This window comes from Drosophila virilis, chromosome 4, assembly GCF_030788295.1.
Source record: "Drosophila virilis strain 15010-1051.87 chromosome 4, Dvir_AGI_RSII-ME, whole genome shotgun sequence".
NCBI classification, from domain to species: Eukaryota; Metazoa; Arthropoda; class Insecta; order Diptera; family Drosophilidae; genus Drosophila; species Drosophila virilis.
The window spans coordinates 16,303,776-16,317,310 of record NC_091546.1 but is presented as its reverse complement, the minus strand read 5'-3'; the positions used below and the strand labels follow the sequence as shown (position 1 = coordinate 16,317,310).

At 44.2% G+C, this 13,535-nt stretch overlaps 4 protein-coding genes across 9 annotated transcripts in view; all 4 read right to left on the bottom strand.

Moving 5' to 3' along the window:
- Positions 1–13: 13 nt before the first annotated feature.
- On the bottom strand, positions 14–6,510 carry Ube4B (Ubiquitination factor E4B). Its single transcript, XM_002051637.4, has 9 exons — positions 6,116–6,510; positions 4,779–5,024; positions 3,231–4,703; positions 2,583–3,154; positions 1,610–2,006; positions 1,440–1,552; positions 1,053–1,377; positions 644–986; positions 14–587 (listed from the first exon to the last, which is right to left on the bottom strand). The coding sequence occupies exons 2-9, from the start codon at positions 4,950–4,952 to the stop codon at positions 319–321; spliced, it is 3,666 nt and encodes a 1,221-aa protein (XP_002051673.2). The 5' UTR covers positions 4,953–5,024; positions 6,116–6,510; the 3' UTR covers positions 14–318.
- A 265-nt stretch (positions 6,511–6,775) lies between these two features.
- On the bottom strand, positions 6,776–8,129 carry LOC6627367 (uncharacterized). The gene is made up of 3 exons (XM_002051638.4): positions 7,191–8,129; positions 7,000–7,128; positions 6,776–6,939 (listed from the first exon to the last, which is right to left on the bottom strand). Exons 1-3 carry the CDS (start codon positions 8,049–8,051, stop codon positions 6,886–6,888), a joined length of 1,044 nt encoding a protein of 347 aa, XP_002051674.1. The 5' UTR covers positions 8,052–8,129; the 3' UTR covers positions 6,776–6,885.
- Positions 8,130–8,628: 499 nt separating this feature from the next.
- On the bottom strand, positions 8,629–9,267 carry LOC26531363 (small cysteine and glycine repeat-containing protein 5). The gene is made up of 2 exons (XM_015173440.2): positions 9,114–9,267; positions 8,629–9,050 (listed from the first exon to the last, which is right to left on the bottom strand). Exon 2 carries the CDS (start codon positions 8,927–8,929, stop codon positions 8,756–8,758), a length of 174 nt encoding a protein of 57 aa, XP_015028926.1. The 5' UTR covers positions 8,930–9,050; positions 9,114–9,267; the 3' UTR covers positions 8,629–8,755.
- Positions 9,268–9,829: 562 nt separating this feature from the next.
- The window catches only part of LOC6628517 (protein hunchback), a 45,495-nt gene continuing 41,789 nt past the window's right edge, over positions 9,830–13,535 (bottom strand). For 5 of the 6 annotated variants that reach the window (XM_032438192.2, XM_015172501.3, XM_015172502.3 and 2 more), the window contains one exon: positions 9,830–13,497. In XM_032438192.2, the coding sequence (XP_032294083.1) occupies positions 11,296–13,497 (2,202 nt within the window). In that variant the 3' untranslated portion in view covers positions 9,830–11,295. The remainder of the gene's footprint in view (positions 13,498–13,535) is intronic. The other variant, XM_070209115.1, reaches the window with a different exon arrangement.

Genomic DNA, 13,535 nt, shown 5'->3' with positions numbered 1-13,535 from the left:
CAAAAACAATCAATTAAGCAATATACAATATGTACTTTAATAATTAAAATTATTGCATTTTTAACATATACATAAGTTTTGAGAAATCTGAAAACAAGAATATTTTTGTAATGTGATGAACTTGAGAATTGCGACTGCGAGTGCGACTACCCCAAGTGAAAAACATAAAAAAAATGAACTAAATTCTAGCAGCTGTTTAAGCGCATATACATATATATATTAATTATAATAATATTTGTATAGAGATATAGGTAGACACTAAAACTGCACATTAAGCTACGTTAGTTTGTAGATTATGGTTCTGGATCTGGCGGCACCTTAGCTATTGTTACGCTTGCCCCGCTGCTCCTTGCGCCATGCATCGATACGCTGTTTCAGCTCAATATTGGGCACCAGCATGTCCTCGGTGAGATGCTGCCGATTGAACGGATCTGTGCAGCTGTTGAGCAGATGACGCGTGATAATTGCACGATCCATCACTGTGCCCGAGGGCAACACAACTGGATCCGACATAAGCGTATCCATAAGCGGATCCTTAAACTCATCTGGTGCATCGGCACACTCATCCTCAGTCTGTTGATTTGAAACTGCAAGGAAACCATAGCTTCAGCAAACGATTCTTATAAGGCATATGGAATTTTACCGTAAATCTCATGAGCCCGCTGTGTGAGCGCCTTGAAACGCTCCACCTCCACGCCGGAACGTAGCGCTAGGCGTTTAATGCGAGACGCTGCCTCATTGCAGATATGCACATCGAAAGAGCGCTCGTCGGCGGCCAATGCCTGCGCGAATCTATCACAGTCCAAGTGGAGATATATATCAAAGATTTGGGCCAACAAACTGCGCGGCTCCCAACCATATTTGGCTGGATTCTTCACTTTCAGATCGTTGCACTTGGGCCCAGCCAATTGTTTTAGATTAAAGTTCAGCATGGAACTGAGACGATCAACCAGCTCGGCGCGCATAAACGGCTCCTTGATGTCGCTCTGCAGTAAATCAAAAAAGTCGAATAACAATCCAAAAACAAACACAAACAACGTTAAACAACTCACGGTCAAATAATGAAATAGATCGACAGTCTCACGAGCTAGCGTTAAATAAGAACGGCATTGCCGCTCATCCGTTGCCAGCTGGGTGAGCCGACTCTGTTGCTGCTCGGCGCTCATGCCACTCCAGTTCTGAGCATCGGACATCAGCTGTTGCGTTAGATGTATGCGCTTTAGATTCTCGAGGCATTCGTCCAGCAAGAATGTCGTATCGTTCATCAGCATATTGACAAACTTCACGAACTGATTGCCCTGGCGCGACTCACAGATGACAGCTTGCCGGTGTATGGGATTCTCCCACATGGATTTGAACAGATGGCTAATGTGGTATCTGAGAAGAAAAAAATGATTTAAATGAAAAGTTGTACGTGATGACGGCTGCAGCTCACTCACCTTATAGTAAACTTATCGTAAAACTCAGTGCTTTGGCCAGTGGTCTCCACATCCACATAAAATCGCATTAGTGCGCTGACCAGCGCATTCTGCGCCAGCTCATGATTCCACATCTGTTAAGAACAAAATTGATTGACTGTCAACTTTTAATGCATCGTCGATTTACTGACCGCTGTGTTGACCGAATTGGCTGGCTTCAGGGAGAACACAAACATGACCTCAACCAGTTTGGCAGTTACATAGGGATTCTTGATGAGATGCGAGGCGCACACGCAGGTCAATAGCCATGTGATGATCGAATGATCGATGCCCTGCCTGATGTCCACATTGGCGTGCTGCATGGCAAACAATATGAACTCGGCGATGTCATCGATATACCACTCGGGCAGTGCAGAAAATGCATCAGTCGGTTTTAGCTGCTGCACCTGCAGCTTCGAAATGAAGGGACCTTCAATTGCACGTCCTTCGAATTGATAAAGCATAAACTCGCACACCGTCGAATAAAACTCAGTGCAGCGCTGCAGCAGCGCAGGATCAAGGAGCGTTATCTCACTGCATGTCTTGGAGCTGTTAACAAAAATGGAACGAGAACCAGTTGAATATTAGGAAGTACTGCAGGGAGAGCAATTGGGGGTAAGTACAAACACGTCTGTCCGCTTCTAAGAAATCCGATTGAATTAATCACAGCCACAAATTATAAATATTTCATTGAACATATTATTTACCTATTTAAAACTGTTGCTCATATATGCAATTGATTGATTCGGCACGCCGAATTATTAATACCCTTTCGTATATATGGCTAAAAAGTGTTTCCGATTCTTCTATATGATTAAGCAGTCCCATGTTGATTGGAGAACTGTGAAAATAACTTATACTCGAATTTGTGACTGTTCCTCATGATATTGTGGTGCGATCTGGTTTCTTGGCTATAGTTTTAATACTCAGACTACTTTGGACAGAAACATGGCTATATTGACTTGGCTGTTGATAATGAACAGAAATATACTATAAATTATAATTGGGTTCTTCTTCTGTGTGTTACACATTTCGTTTAAAATTATAATCCCCTTTACATTTTCTAACATTGCGGATGGAGTTATTAAAGCTCTACAGTTTGGGGTTTGGGTCTGTGTTTCGTACCGATTCAGTTTGCGCAGTTGCTTCTCCCATCGCTCCTTGAACTGATTGTTGCGATTGGCATAGCGTGAGTTGACCCAATGCGGCTTTGTGCGATCCAGTTCGTCAATTAGTTTCTGCAGTTCCTTGATGGCGCGCACCTTTTGACGATAGCGCTGAATGGCCGGCAGATAGCCCAGGTGATGAGCCTGCAGCGTGAGGAACCAGCACTGCGTTTGGAAATTGACATTCTGCGCTGGAGCTGAGAAATCACGAGCCAAAAAGCTCTTGTACTCCTCCTCGCTGTAACGGATCTTCGTGTCCTGTTCAATGTTAACTAGCGAATTGCTGTAGTAGTGGAAATTGGCATCGATACGATCCAGTTTTATCTTGACCGACAGCTGCTGCAGCACGCTCATCAGATTTATAACAAAGCCATCGCGAGCGAGCAGCTTTTCATCGCTGGCAAATTGCACGCGACGATCATTGTGTCGCAGAATTTGGGCAATGTACTCCAGCGTCTGTGGGCGACTGCTGGCGTTGACGCACAGCGAGTGGAAAACCGTATGCATGTGAGTGCGCATCGAGTGGAGCTCCTAAGTGAATGGGATAAATAACAAACAAAAATAAAGTGAGCTGCTATTCTTTGGAGATTGAGCGCAAGTTGCTTACCCAACGTAGTCGCGATGTGGCTGCATCCTCGAGCTTGTTTTTGGTGCTGAACTCAGCAAACTTTACATTCTCCTCGGCGAATAGTGAGACCGACAGAAAGGGACCTAGAAAACTGCATTTGACAATTTCTCGACCCGGTATCTTGGTGCATATGGGCGGTATATAGTTGGGTTGGCGGGCAACCAGATCGGCAATTGGACGCACATTGCCCACTTTAATGACCACCAACTTGGACAGCCATTCGATTTGTTGTGTATTGATCTTCGAGCTGCAAATATTTCGCTGCATGCCACTGAACAGACCGCGCAACAATTGCCCGAATATGGTGTCGAAGACTTCGCGCTGTTGATGCGTTTCGGCCACCAGATCGATGAGGAATGACTCGCTAACACGATCCATGTAAATCAGCTCCAGCAACGTAGACTGATCCAGTTGATAGTTGAGGTTCTGTTGTATGCGATCTGTTAGGACCAGCACAGCGACACGCATTATGTTTCTAAAGGCCAGAGCCAAAACCTGCTGCGTGCTGTGATCAACTGCCTGATTGGGTGATTCATTGGCTCTGGATCTTTCGCACTCGGTTTGATAGTTTTGATAGCAGCGCAGCAGATGGAGCATGGCATTGTGCTTGGAGGTTGTCACAATGTTCAGGGGAGGCGGCACCACACAGGGAACACATGCATCGCTGGGTGTTATGTCGGTCTGGCTGGGCGTTGCGCTGGCGCTTGCACCTTGATCCTCCTCAGCGGCTCCGCTGGAGGCCACCGCATTAGCTAATATCTCCTGCACCTCGGTGTCGTCGCTCTTAATCTTTTTGGCCGACGAGAATTCCTTGTCATCACCGTTGGCGTCACTCAGACCGGTGGCAAGTGGTGTCTCGCCCTCCACTTTAAAGCTGTCGTCCACCTCATCGTTGTAGAACTTAAATGCCGTCTCCAGCAGAACACTTGTGACAATGGGCTCAAACTCAAAGCGCAGTTCTGGATATTGCTCCAGAAAGCTGGCGGTCTGTGCACAAATAATGGAACCACATCCGAATTCATTCCATGTTGCATTCAGCAGCCTGGACAACAGCTGTTCGTTGCGCTCGTCCGCGCTTTTAGGCCGCGGTGACTCCGTAGTAGATACGATTGGCTGCGTCTTGGGCTCTGAGTTGAGCAGCACGGTGCTCGGCACGCAGATGGAATGTGCGGACGTCATTTCAATGTCCTGTATGGGCGTTGATGCCACCGATTTCATTTCCACATCCATGTCCGACTTGCTGCCCAAATCTGACCATGTTATGGTCGCTTTGTCGCCCAATGAGCCCGCCTCCATGCTGCTCGAACTTGCGCACACCTCGCGCACCAAGCGCGATTCACTTGGGGTATTTGCTTGGATGCGTGCAGTTGGTTTGTCTGTTGCCAACGGTGCGGCAGCGGGAATGTGGGCGCTGCTGCGCGCCGCCAATGTGCGCAGCCGTCGGGCGCGTATCTGTAAAGAACAAAAATTTGGCAACCGTTAGACAAGACGCAGATGAGATTTGTTTTAGCTAACAAAGATGCTTGCCTCTTCAGCGGAAAGCTCCGTTACAACAAAGTCTGTAGACGGGGTATGTGGCGGCAGCTGCAGCGGCGGCAGCTGTTCCTCGGCATTAGCATCGCTTTCTCTGGGCATCTGTTCGGCCTGTGGCTGCTCTTGGTGCTCGTCCATGGGCTTTTGTGTTGGCTCCTCTTCCGGCATATCGCTTATTGAGTTGAGCAGTTGGGTTTATACTCTAGCAATTCCCGTATGTTTGCTTGATGCGTAGTTCTTCTGCTCCACGGGTTAACGAACCAAACAATGAAACGAGAGAGACAGCGAGTCAGATCGGGAGAGCGTACGAACAGTAATTGAGAGAGTGACACGGGCGACTGACTGAATTGCCACGCGCATTTAACAAATAAACAAAAGTCCAGCGGTCAACGTCAAGTTCACGAGAAGACAATGATTCGTTGGCTGCGCAGCATCCAACTGCAGACGGAACCTGCCAGCTAATTTGTTCTTTGTGATCTTAAGATCAACTACGCACTAGTCCATTTCTGACCTATGACAAAAGCCGCAACGAACACAACTATACAGCACGGCCAGCGACTATTTTTAGAGCCCCAGCGCAAAGCAGACGTTATCTGATTGTCAACCAGCGAAGGCGGGGTGAACAACTGCAGGTGGACTGCAGTAAACGATATCAAAACAAGAGACAGCATGTATATCGATAACATATCGATGTGCAAATTAAATATGTTTTTTTTTTTTTTTTTTTGATTATCCTATTATAACCCAAAATTAAGGTTGGTTAGACGGTCCCCGAGTAGATTGCGCAATTTTATCTTTATATATGCCGAGCAGCTGGGCACTACTGACAAGGGCTTTCTGTTGACAAAATGACATGGCGAAAATATCATTTATGCATATATTCAAAAGACTTAAAAGGACTGCATGACAAATACATAGTTTGCATTGTCTCGTATTTGTTGTTGCGGGGATAAATTCGAAACATATATGTATATGATAATCGGCCTTTATATCATAACCTAACATATGATGCGTGAATCGCTTGAAATTTAAATAAAATAGCCATAATTAAGAACGTAAACAAAGAGGTGCTTCTTAAAAAAATCAAAGAGCGGTTGACTCATAAGCTGTTGTTAGTTTTCCAAGAAATCTTTAACACTTATCGATAGATATACGTATATCCTAGGAGCACCCTAAATATTTTTGGTCAAAATTGTTTGTTTTCGATTCTGGGGCCATGTTTTTCAATGTAAATGTTATCTGCGCATTTTCTGACTAGCTCGCACTACAAAAACAGATATACATAAATGTACACGGAATAGATTGAAAATGTCCAATAACTTAATGCTTACCTGAAATGGCACTTTCACCTGCCGTCACAATGAGAAATTCATGAAAATTGTGAAATGCGGGCAAAGTCTATTGCATTTCGTTGGGCCTCTAGCAACGTTTACCGTTTTGTGTCGTTGCCGATCGCAACGCAAGGCGTTTAGGAGGGTGGAGGATGACGGACGGTGACACGCACAAAAATTTCTCTTTTGTTCTGGCAGAACACCTATGTGGCCTCGCAAAGCCAATATTTACAGGTTTCTACAGAATTTCAACTATTTATGGCTCACAATCACAAACACGTTGCAAGATGCGCGTGTGCCGAGATTTTGCACACGTTTGCACTGCTTTTTTAATTCTACTTTTAATTTTTAGACACTGCGTCCGTCAAACTAGAACTAGGATTGTTGATGTTATATCGCCATATAGATATATCGATTAGCGACAGCAACTATCGATAAGAATAGATGTCCACGTAAACAGCTGAATGGCAAACGTCCATGCAGTGGGCTAATTTCCACACAAATCATTAACACAAAAGCAGAATATAAACAGCAAATTTGTTATTCGATTTATCTACCCAAATAATGAGCTTGCATGAAATTGGTCTACAAATTAAATCGATAGCTGGCGCATCTTCGATATCGATATATCCAAATTCATGATGGCGAGATACTTGGCAGTTTCGTTCAACAAAAGAAAATCATTTACTCCATATTACAAAAATGTTACAATTACTTCGCGGAACCTAATTAAAATCCTAAAAGCTATATATATAGATATATTTATGTTACTAGAAATCCGTATATCGCTGGCGCAGGCTCTGGCGTTTGGCAACGTGATGCATCTAAAATGTGATATTAATTTAGTTTCACCAATTCGACTAAAACAAAGCGCAACTACTCACTAGACGCTGCTGCCTCCGCTCGCGGTTTTTCTCATAAGCTTTCAAGAGCGTCGGACACATGCGCCTGATGTAGTCCTCCGACTCCCAAAAGAGGCCGCCTTGGTTCTCGTATCGTAACAGAAATTCCACCTAGAAATGATTTTAAGTTAGTTAGCAAATGCAAATGTCCTTCAATGAATGTATATACTTGCCTTGCCCGCCTTTGTCTCCTTGCCCAATACCCGCTCTATGCCGTTCTCTGGCTTACATTTTTTATAGAAATCATCTTCGTTGTTCTTCTCTGCTTTCACCTCGCGTTCCACCAGCTGCGGCATATCCTCGATGTTTAGCAGGCCATCACGCAACCGCTCGCCATTTTGTTCGACACGCCTCACAAATGTCAGCGGATGCTGCTTTAAGTAGTCCTCCGCTTCGGCAATTGTTTTGGCCAAATTGAATTCCTCCTCCTCCTCGTCCTCCTCTGGCTCAGCGTCATCGTCGCATTCATCCTCATCGTCCATATCCATGCCATCACAGCTCATATTTATCTTATTGGCGGTATTTGTTCGCGCTGAGCGCCTTTTCTTTTTCACACGATTGCCGCCATCATTTTCTTTGACGTCTGGATGGAATCGCACCTTTTTCACACGATGGTCGCAGCTATCTGTTCTATGTTGCTGCAACGTTTCGACAACATCATCTGTCACACAGTCAGCGATGTCGGTCGATGAGTTTGACGTTGACGCCTCCGTCTCCGTCTCAGCGAGCGTTGTCTCTTTGAGGTTTTGGGAAATGAGTTTAACTTTCGACTCGAACGCAGCACTTGCTGCTGTTGTGTTAATGCCTTTGTGCGCCGTTGAACTTTCACCAATGCTTGTCCCAGCGCCGGACGCATCAGTCTTTGGTTCACCTGGTGGCGACTCTCGCAGTGCAGCGGATTCCCTGCTGCAGTCATCTGCCTCCGCGGCGGGCTCCGACGTTGCGCCGGTTGTCTCAACCATTACACACTTCCTCTGCATTGATTTGTCCAGAGAGTCGCTGCCACCAGAGTCATCATTGGACTTCGTATCCATGTGCGGCAGGTGTAACGCGTCCTAACAAATTTTTACTGCAAACAAATCAGTTGAGGAGCAAATCTGGCATTGCCATTCCGATAAACATATCGATTAATTCTATTAGAAAACAGATGGCGCTGCCAACCTGCTCATACAAATTGTTTGGAAGTTATTTTAAAAACAGTCGATATATATTTATGCAGTGCAGCTAAAAAACGACTTAAAGCCAAATTTACAGCCTACTTGTATGCGTTGTAACATTAGGTTAGTCCGAAAAAGACGAATTTAAATATCTACTGAATAGATATAACTCGAGCACATAGCGGCAAATGATTTTCTATGAACGATCATGTTATGCAAATTCTGGTTGGAATTGTGTGCACCTAAGGTTTCTTATCAGCAACGCCCATTTAATTGTATCCCAATTAATGTGCTTTGTCTCTTTCGGCCCCATCGAAGCCTATTAACGATGAGGTTTTGCCAGACCGGGTGCCTTATCGTTATCTGGCGTTATTTTTAAACTGGCTTCGCTAAGAACCATTTCAATTTGTTTTATGTTTATTAAATCGCATTTTTTTTTAAAAAAAATCCACCATTTTTTACAAACATAAACTTGCAGCTTTTATTCGATACTATTAATTACATACAAATGGGTAGAATTTGGGCTGTTGGTGTTATTCCGTGGCGCGTCAGCCTCATTTCCTTCTAAGCTAGTTGCTATCCTAGCATGACCCGCAGCGTGGACCGCCACAGCAGCCGCGATACGGCGGGCAGCAAGGCGAGCAGCTGATCCGGCAGCAGGGAGTGGTTGCGCAGCCTGTCCAGTAGTTGAAACAAAAGTTTGTGCACTGGATGCCCGCGGGTATGCCGCAACAGCCACCTGGATGCCAGCACATGTTGGGCGCTTACGGAAAGAGGCGAGGATTGGCCACAGGAATAGATTTCGAGAATTTTAATCTGTTTCCGGCTTTGTACCCCGAGTGCTGCACTTGCGCCAGACTCGTATCTAAGCTAGTTCTATTTGAAAGAAAAAATAGTTTAATACACTTTCTTTTTGTTGATACCTGATGGTCGCTTTACTTGAAATTTAAAACTAGAATTGAACGACATCCAAAAAAAGATTTAGAATTTTGGCAGCAAAGCTTGATGTTGTGCACACTACGAAGAACAAAAACGGAATGAATTTTTAACTTATTTGTGGTTTCAAGGTGTGATAGAAATTTTAGATTTCGTTGCATGGCCAACCGAGATTATCTGAAGGCCTGCTGTATATCCAATATATACTTTAACTGCAAAATAGTTAATGCCAAGCAGCCAGTGCTGCCCATTTCTGTTCCAGGGAATTACAGCAATTCCCTGTATTATTACAAAAGTACCAACTGAATTTCTAGTGTTGGAAATTTGCAAACATATTCGAAAAGAATGCAAATAAGTACAAAAGAAATACGCTATTATTTAAATATTTGTTATCATTTAATAATTCTATTTAAGTAAAAATGTGCTAAGCTTTAATGCCGTAAATCATTTAAAATTAGTTACTAATATTATGCCAGCGGTTACTAGGCAAACGTTTTGACCACATTTGATCACATTTTATTACAGTAGTTCTTATTGAAAATAAACCCATTTCCATTTCGTGTCTTGTCTAATCGTTAAAGGTTTCATTTTTATATTTACTGTATATATATATAAATATATCTATATATTTATTTCATCAAATGCAATTTGGGCCAATTTTGAATAGTTTCTTGGCAATTTTTGCGGTTTTGAAATAAGTCAAGGGATAAGCTGTAAAATTTGTAAATGCAACTTGTGTTTTATTATTATTTTTGATTTTTTTTTTATTAACAATTCTTTTGTACATTTTCTTTGTTTAAATTTATGCCGTAAATGTGTGTATTTGTGTTGGCTGTGTATGTGTGTGGCTTTATATGTATATGTATGTGCATAGTAAACAAAACTAAGTTATTTACACTAGACTAATTAGACGTATTTTATAATTAAATACTATTTAAATATATAGATATAGATACATTTATGTATATGTATATCAAAGGCGGTTGCGTTTATATTCAAGTAAGTTTCTGTATACTCTTCTGTTACTGTTTTTTGTTTTGTTTTTTTTTTTTTTGTTTTTTTGTTTGTTTAAATGTTTGCTTTAAACTATTTAAATATGGCCCCGCTATTCCACATGTGTTCATTTCGTTTGCTTAGACTTTATGATAACGTTTTTTCGACTTTTTTGTTTCTTCTTTTTTTTTTTTTCTTTTTATAGTGTTTGCACAAGATACACTGTGCTACAATAAACAATAATGATGTATAGTTAAACAAAACCATTTTAAACTTTAAACATTAAATAGAAATTAATTACTTATATAGTACTTATTTAATGTTCTGCTGCAGTTGTCGAAAAAAAATCATATTGCAAATATTGCAAATTATTACACAGTTTTTTTTCCATAGATTTTCATATTTGATTTCTCATTTTGAAATTTTTGTGTGTTTCATAGCAGCTGTTGTAAATATGTATATACTATGTATAAAGTACCATATTCATTGAATGATATACGCGTTTATTTATTATTATTATTCTTTTGTTATATTAAATTTAGAGTTTTTTTTCTTTTTTTTTTTGTTAATTTACAATATTCAATAATCACAGTTCCCATTCAAAAACAAATTGTTTGCAGCAAGATTAATTTTGAATTTGCTTGTTTTTAGTTTTTTTTTTTTTTTTTTGATTTTGTCATGCACAAGTTTGGATTTCTTTGAAACGCTTTTGTTTATGCTTTTGATCGTACGATTTAAATATTTAAGTTTTGATTCGTTTTTAGTTATATTTATATTTTGCACCGCGCTAAGGTTTTAGGCATAACAAAATATAATTAACATATTTACGCATTGCTAATATGTTTTTTTTTTTTGTTTTCTATATAAACAAATAAGTTTTGTTAATAAACAACTTATAAATATGATTCAAGGTGCAGGAACATGTTCCAACGGTGTCAACTCTGTCTGTGTGTGTGTCTGTTTTTTTGTTAGTAACAATTAAATAATAATTGGTGCTTAAAACAAAACTCGACTAACTAGATACCCAATTGAAAACAACAAAACATTAACAACCCCAAAATAATAATAATAATAATAATAATAATAATAATAATAATAATGATAATAATAATAATAAAGTTAATTATATGCTCCTATGTAAAATACAATAGTGAAAGAAAGGTTTGCGTTGCAGCTGTGGCTCGGGCCACGCCTACTTTCGGAAAATGACTTTGCCCGTCTTGGCATTGACCAGTATCATTTTATCAGTTGCCTCCATGATGCCGCCCGGCGCTGCTGCAGCTGCAGCTGATGTTGTTGTTGTTGGTGGTGTTGCTGTGGTGGACGTGATGGCAGCGGAGGCGCCGCCACGCAAGCTGCGACGCCTCAAGCGATCGCTGATATTCTCAGCGCGCTGCGTTGTCGTCGTCGACGTGGCGTTGTCCTCCTCCATGGAAGGCTTAACGCTGAGTGCGCCATCGTTCTTGTAGAGTATGAGCTTGGTGCTGGGCTTCTTGATTGGCTCCTGGTGCAGCTGCTCCGTTTCGGCATCGTCCTGCAGCTGTTGCTGTACATTGGCATTGACGACATTGTCCTGGTTATTGTTGTGCTCCGTCTGCTCCTTGTCGTTCTGCTCGTAGGGCTCCGGTTCCTGTTCCACACTTATCTCTAGCTTGTCGTAGCAGGTGTAAAAGTCCACAGACTTAAGCTTCTCGCTGGCATTGAAGTGCACAGCGGTGTGCTCCTCCAGTTCGGCCTCCTCGACGGCATTGTAGTCGCAATGGGCACACTGCTGCGCCTCCGGGCTGGGCTGATTGATGCAGGCATGTTTCTGCAGATGCTCCGCCAGCTGCTCGTGCTGCAACGTCTCAAACGGACAGTGCTGGCAGCGCTGTGGCGTTGGCGCCGACTGCGGCATGTCCAGCGATCCCGCATCGCTGCTGGCATCTGCGGCCAAATCGCTGGTGGCCACCGAGGCGCTGGTCGAGGGTGTTGAGCTGCTGTGACGCTCGTCATCCTCCTCGGCCTCCTTGGCCTTGGGTGGCGTCTGTTCGCGAATCAAAGCACCAACACCGCCCGACTCCAGCTGCTTCTTTAAGAGCGAGTTCTGGCCATCGTAGCTGTTGCTGGAGGAACTGATTGCGCTCTGGCGCAGCAGCTGTGCGCCCAGCTCATTGTCCACAACCCAAATGGTTTCGGGTCCAGTTATTTGCAGCAGCTTGGGCGCCGGATATGCGACATCCTCTTTGCAATTTCTATACAGCTGCTGGCACTTCTCCTGGTAGTGCGACATGTGCACGGCACGATGCAGCTGCAGCAGTGTCTCGGCACCGGCACGATACTCACAGTAGGCGCACACATGCACCTCATCCGACTCCAGCTCGCTGGGCGCGTGGGCGGCCAAGTGCTGCTCCAGCTCCAATTTGGCGTTGCGCTCATCGTTGTGCTTCTGGGCGAAACGGGCCGGACAGCGCGGACAGTAGCTAATCAGCTTGTATTGGTATTCCGGCGGCAGCTGCTGCTGCACCGGCAGCTCGACATTGCTGCTCTCCTCCAGCTGCAGCTGGCTCAGGTCGATGGCCAGCGGCGTTGTGGCAGCTGTGGGCAGCTGCTGCACCTGTTTGGCCGCAGCCAATTGCAGCGCCACGCTAAAGTCTAGGCCAGCGCCGGCGGCTGCCGCTGCTGCGCCCAGCTGCTGCTGATGCACGCTACGCATGTGGCTGCTCAGATGCTGCTTCTTGGCGCACACAAAGGTGCACAGGCGGCACTCGTATTGCGTGGGCTTGTGCAGTGAGACGTGATAGTTCATTTGGGATTTACTCTCCGAGATGTATGGACAGACGGGGCATTTTTGCTGTTTGCTCTTTGTGTTGTTGTTGTTGTTGCTGTTGTTGCTGTTGCTGTTGGGCAGCTCCTGCAAGCTGCTGCTGGCAGCGGCGCCGGCAGCCGAGGGCAGACGCGTGATCTCGATTTGATCGTTTTGCTGCAGCTGGAGCAGCTCCTCGGCACTGCCGCTGGCAGCGGCGCTGACCACCTTGCAGGCAGCGGCCCAATAGGCGGCTGCCGCTTGCAGATCCTGCTGCGTATTGGCCGCATTCACCACGGCCGCAGCGCTGGCGGAGAGCGGTGAATGCAGCAGTTGCTCCAGCTGTTTGCTGCTAAGCAAGGCGCCATTCAGGCTGTTGTTGTTAACGTTGTTGTTATTGTTGTTCTGGCCGGTCTTGTTGTTGTTGTTGTTGTAGTTGCTAAGGTTGTTGTTGCTGCTGCTGCTGATGATGTGAGCCTGGGACTCGTTGCTGGCGCCGGCGCCCTGTGGACGATAAATGGGCGCCGCATTGGGGCCAACGCTGCTGCTGTTGCTGCGCTCAAGGGTCTCGATCCGAATATCCCCGGAATGCTTTAAGCGACAGTGCCGCTGTGGATGAGAAGAAGCAGAGCGAAAAAAGTGCCAAA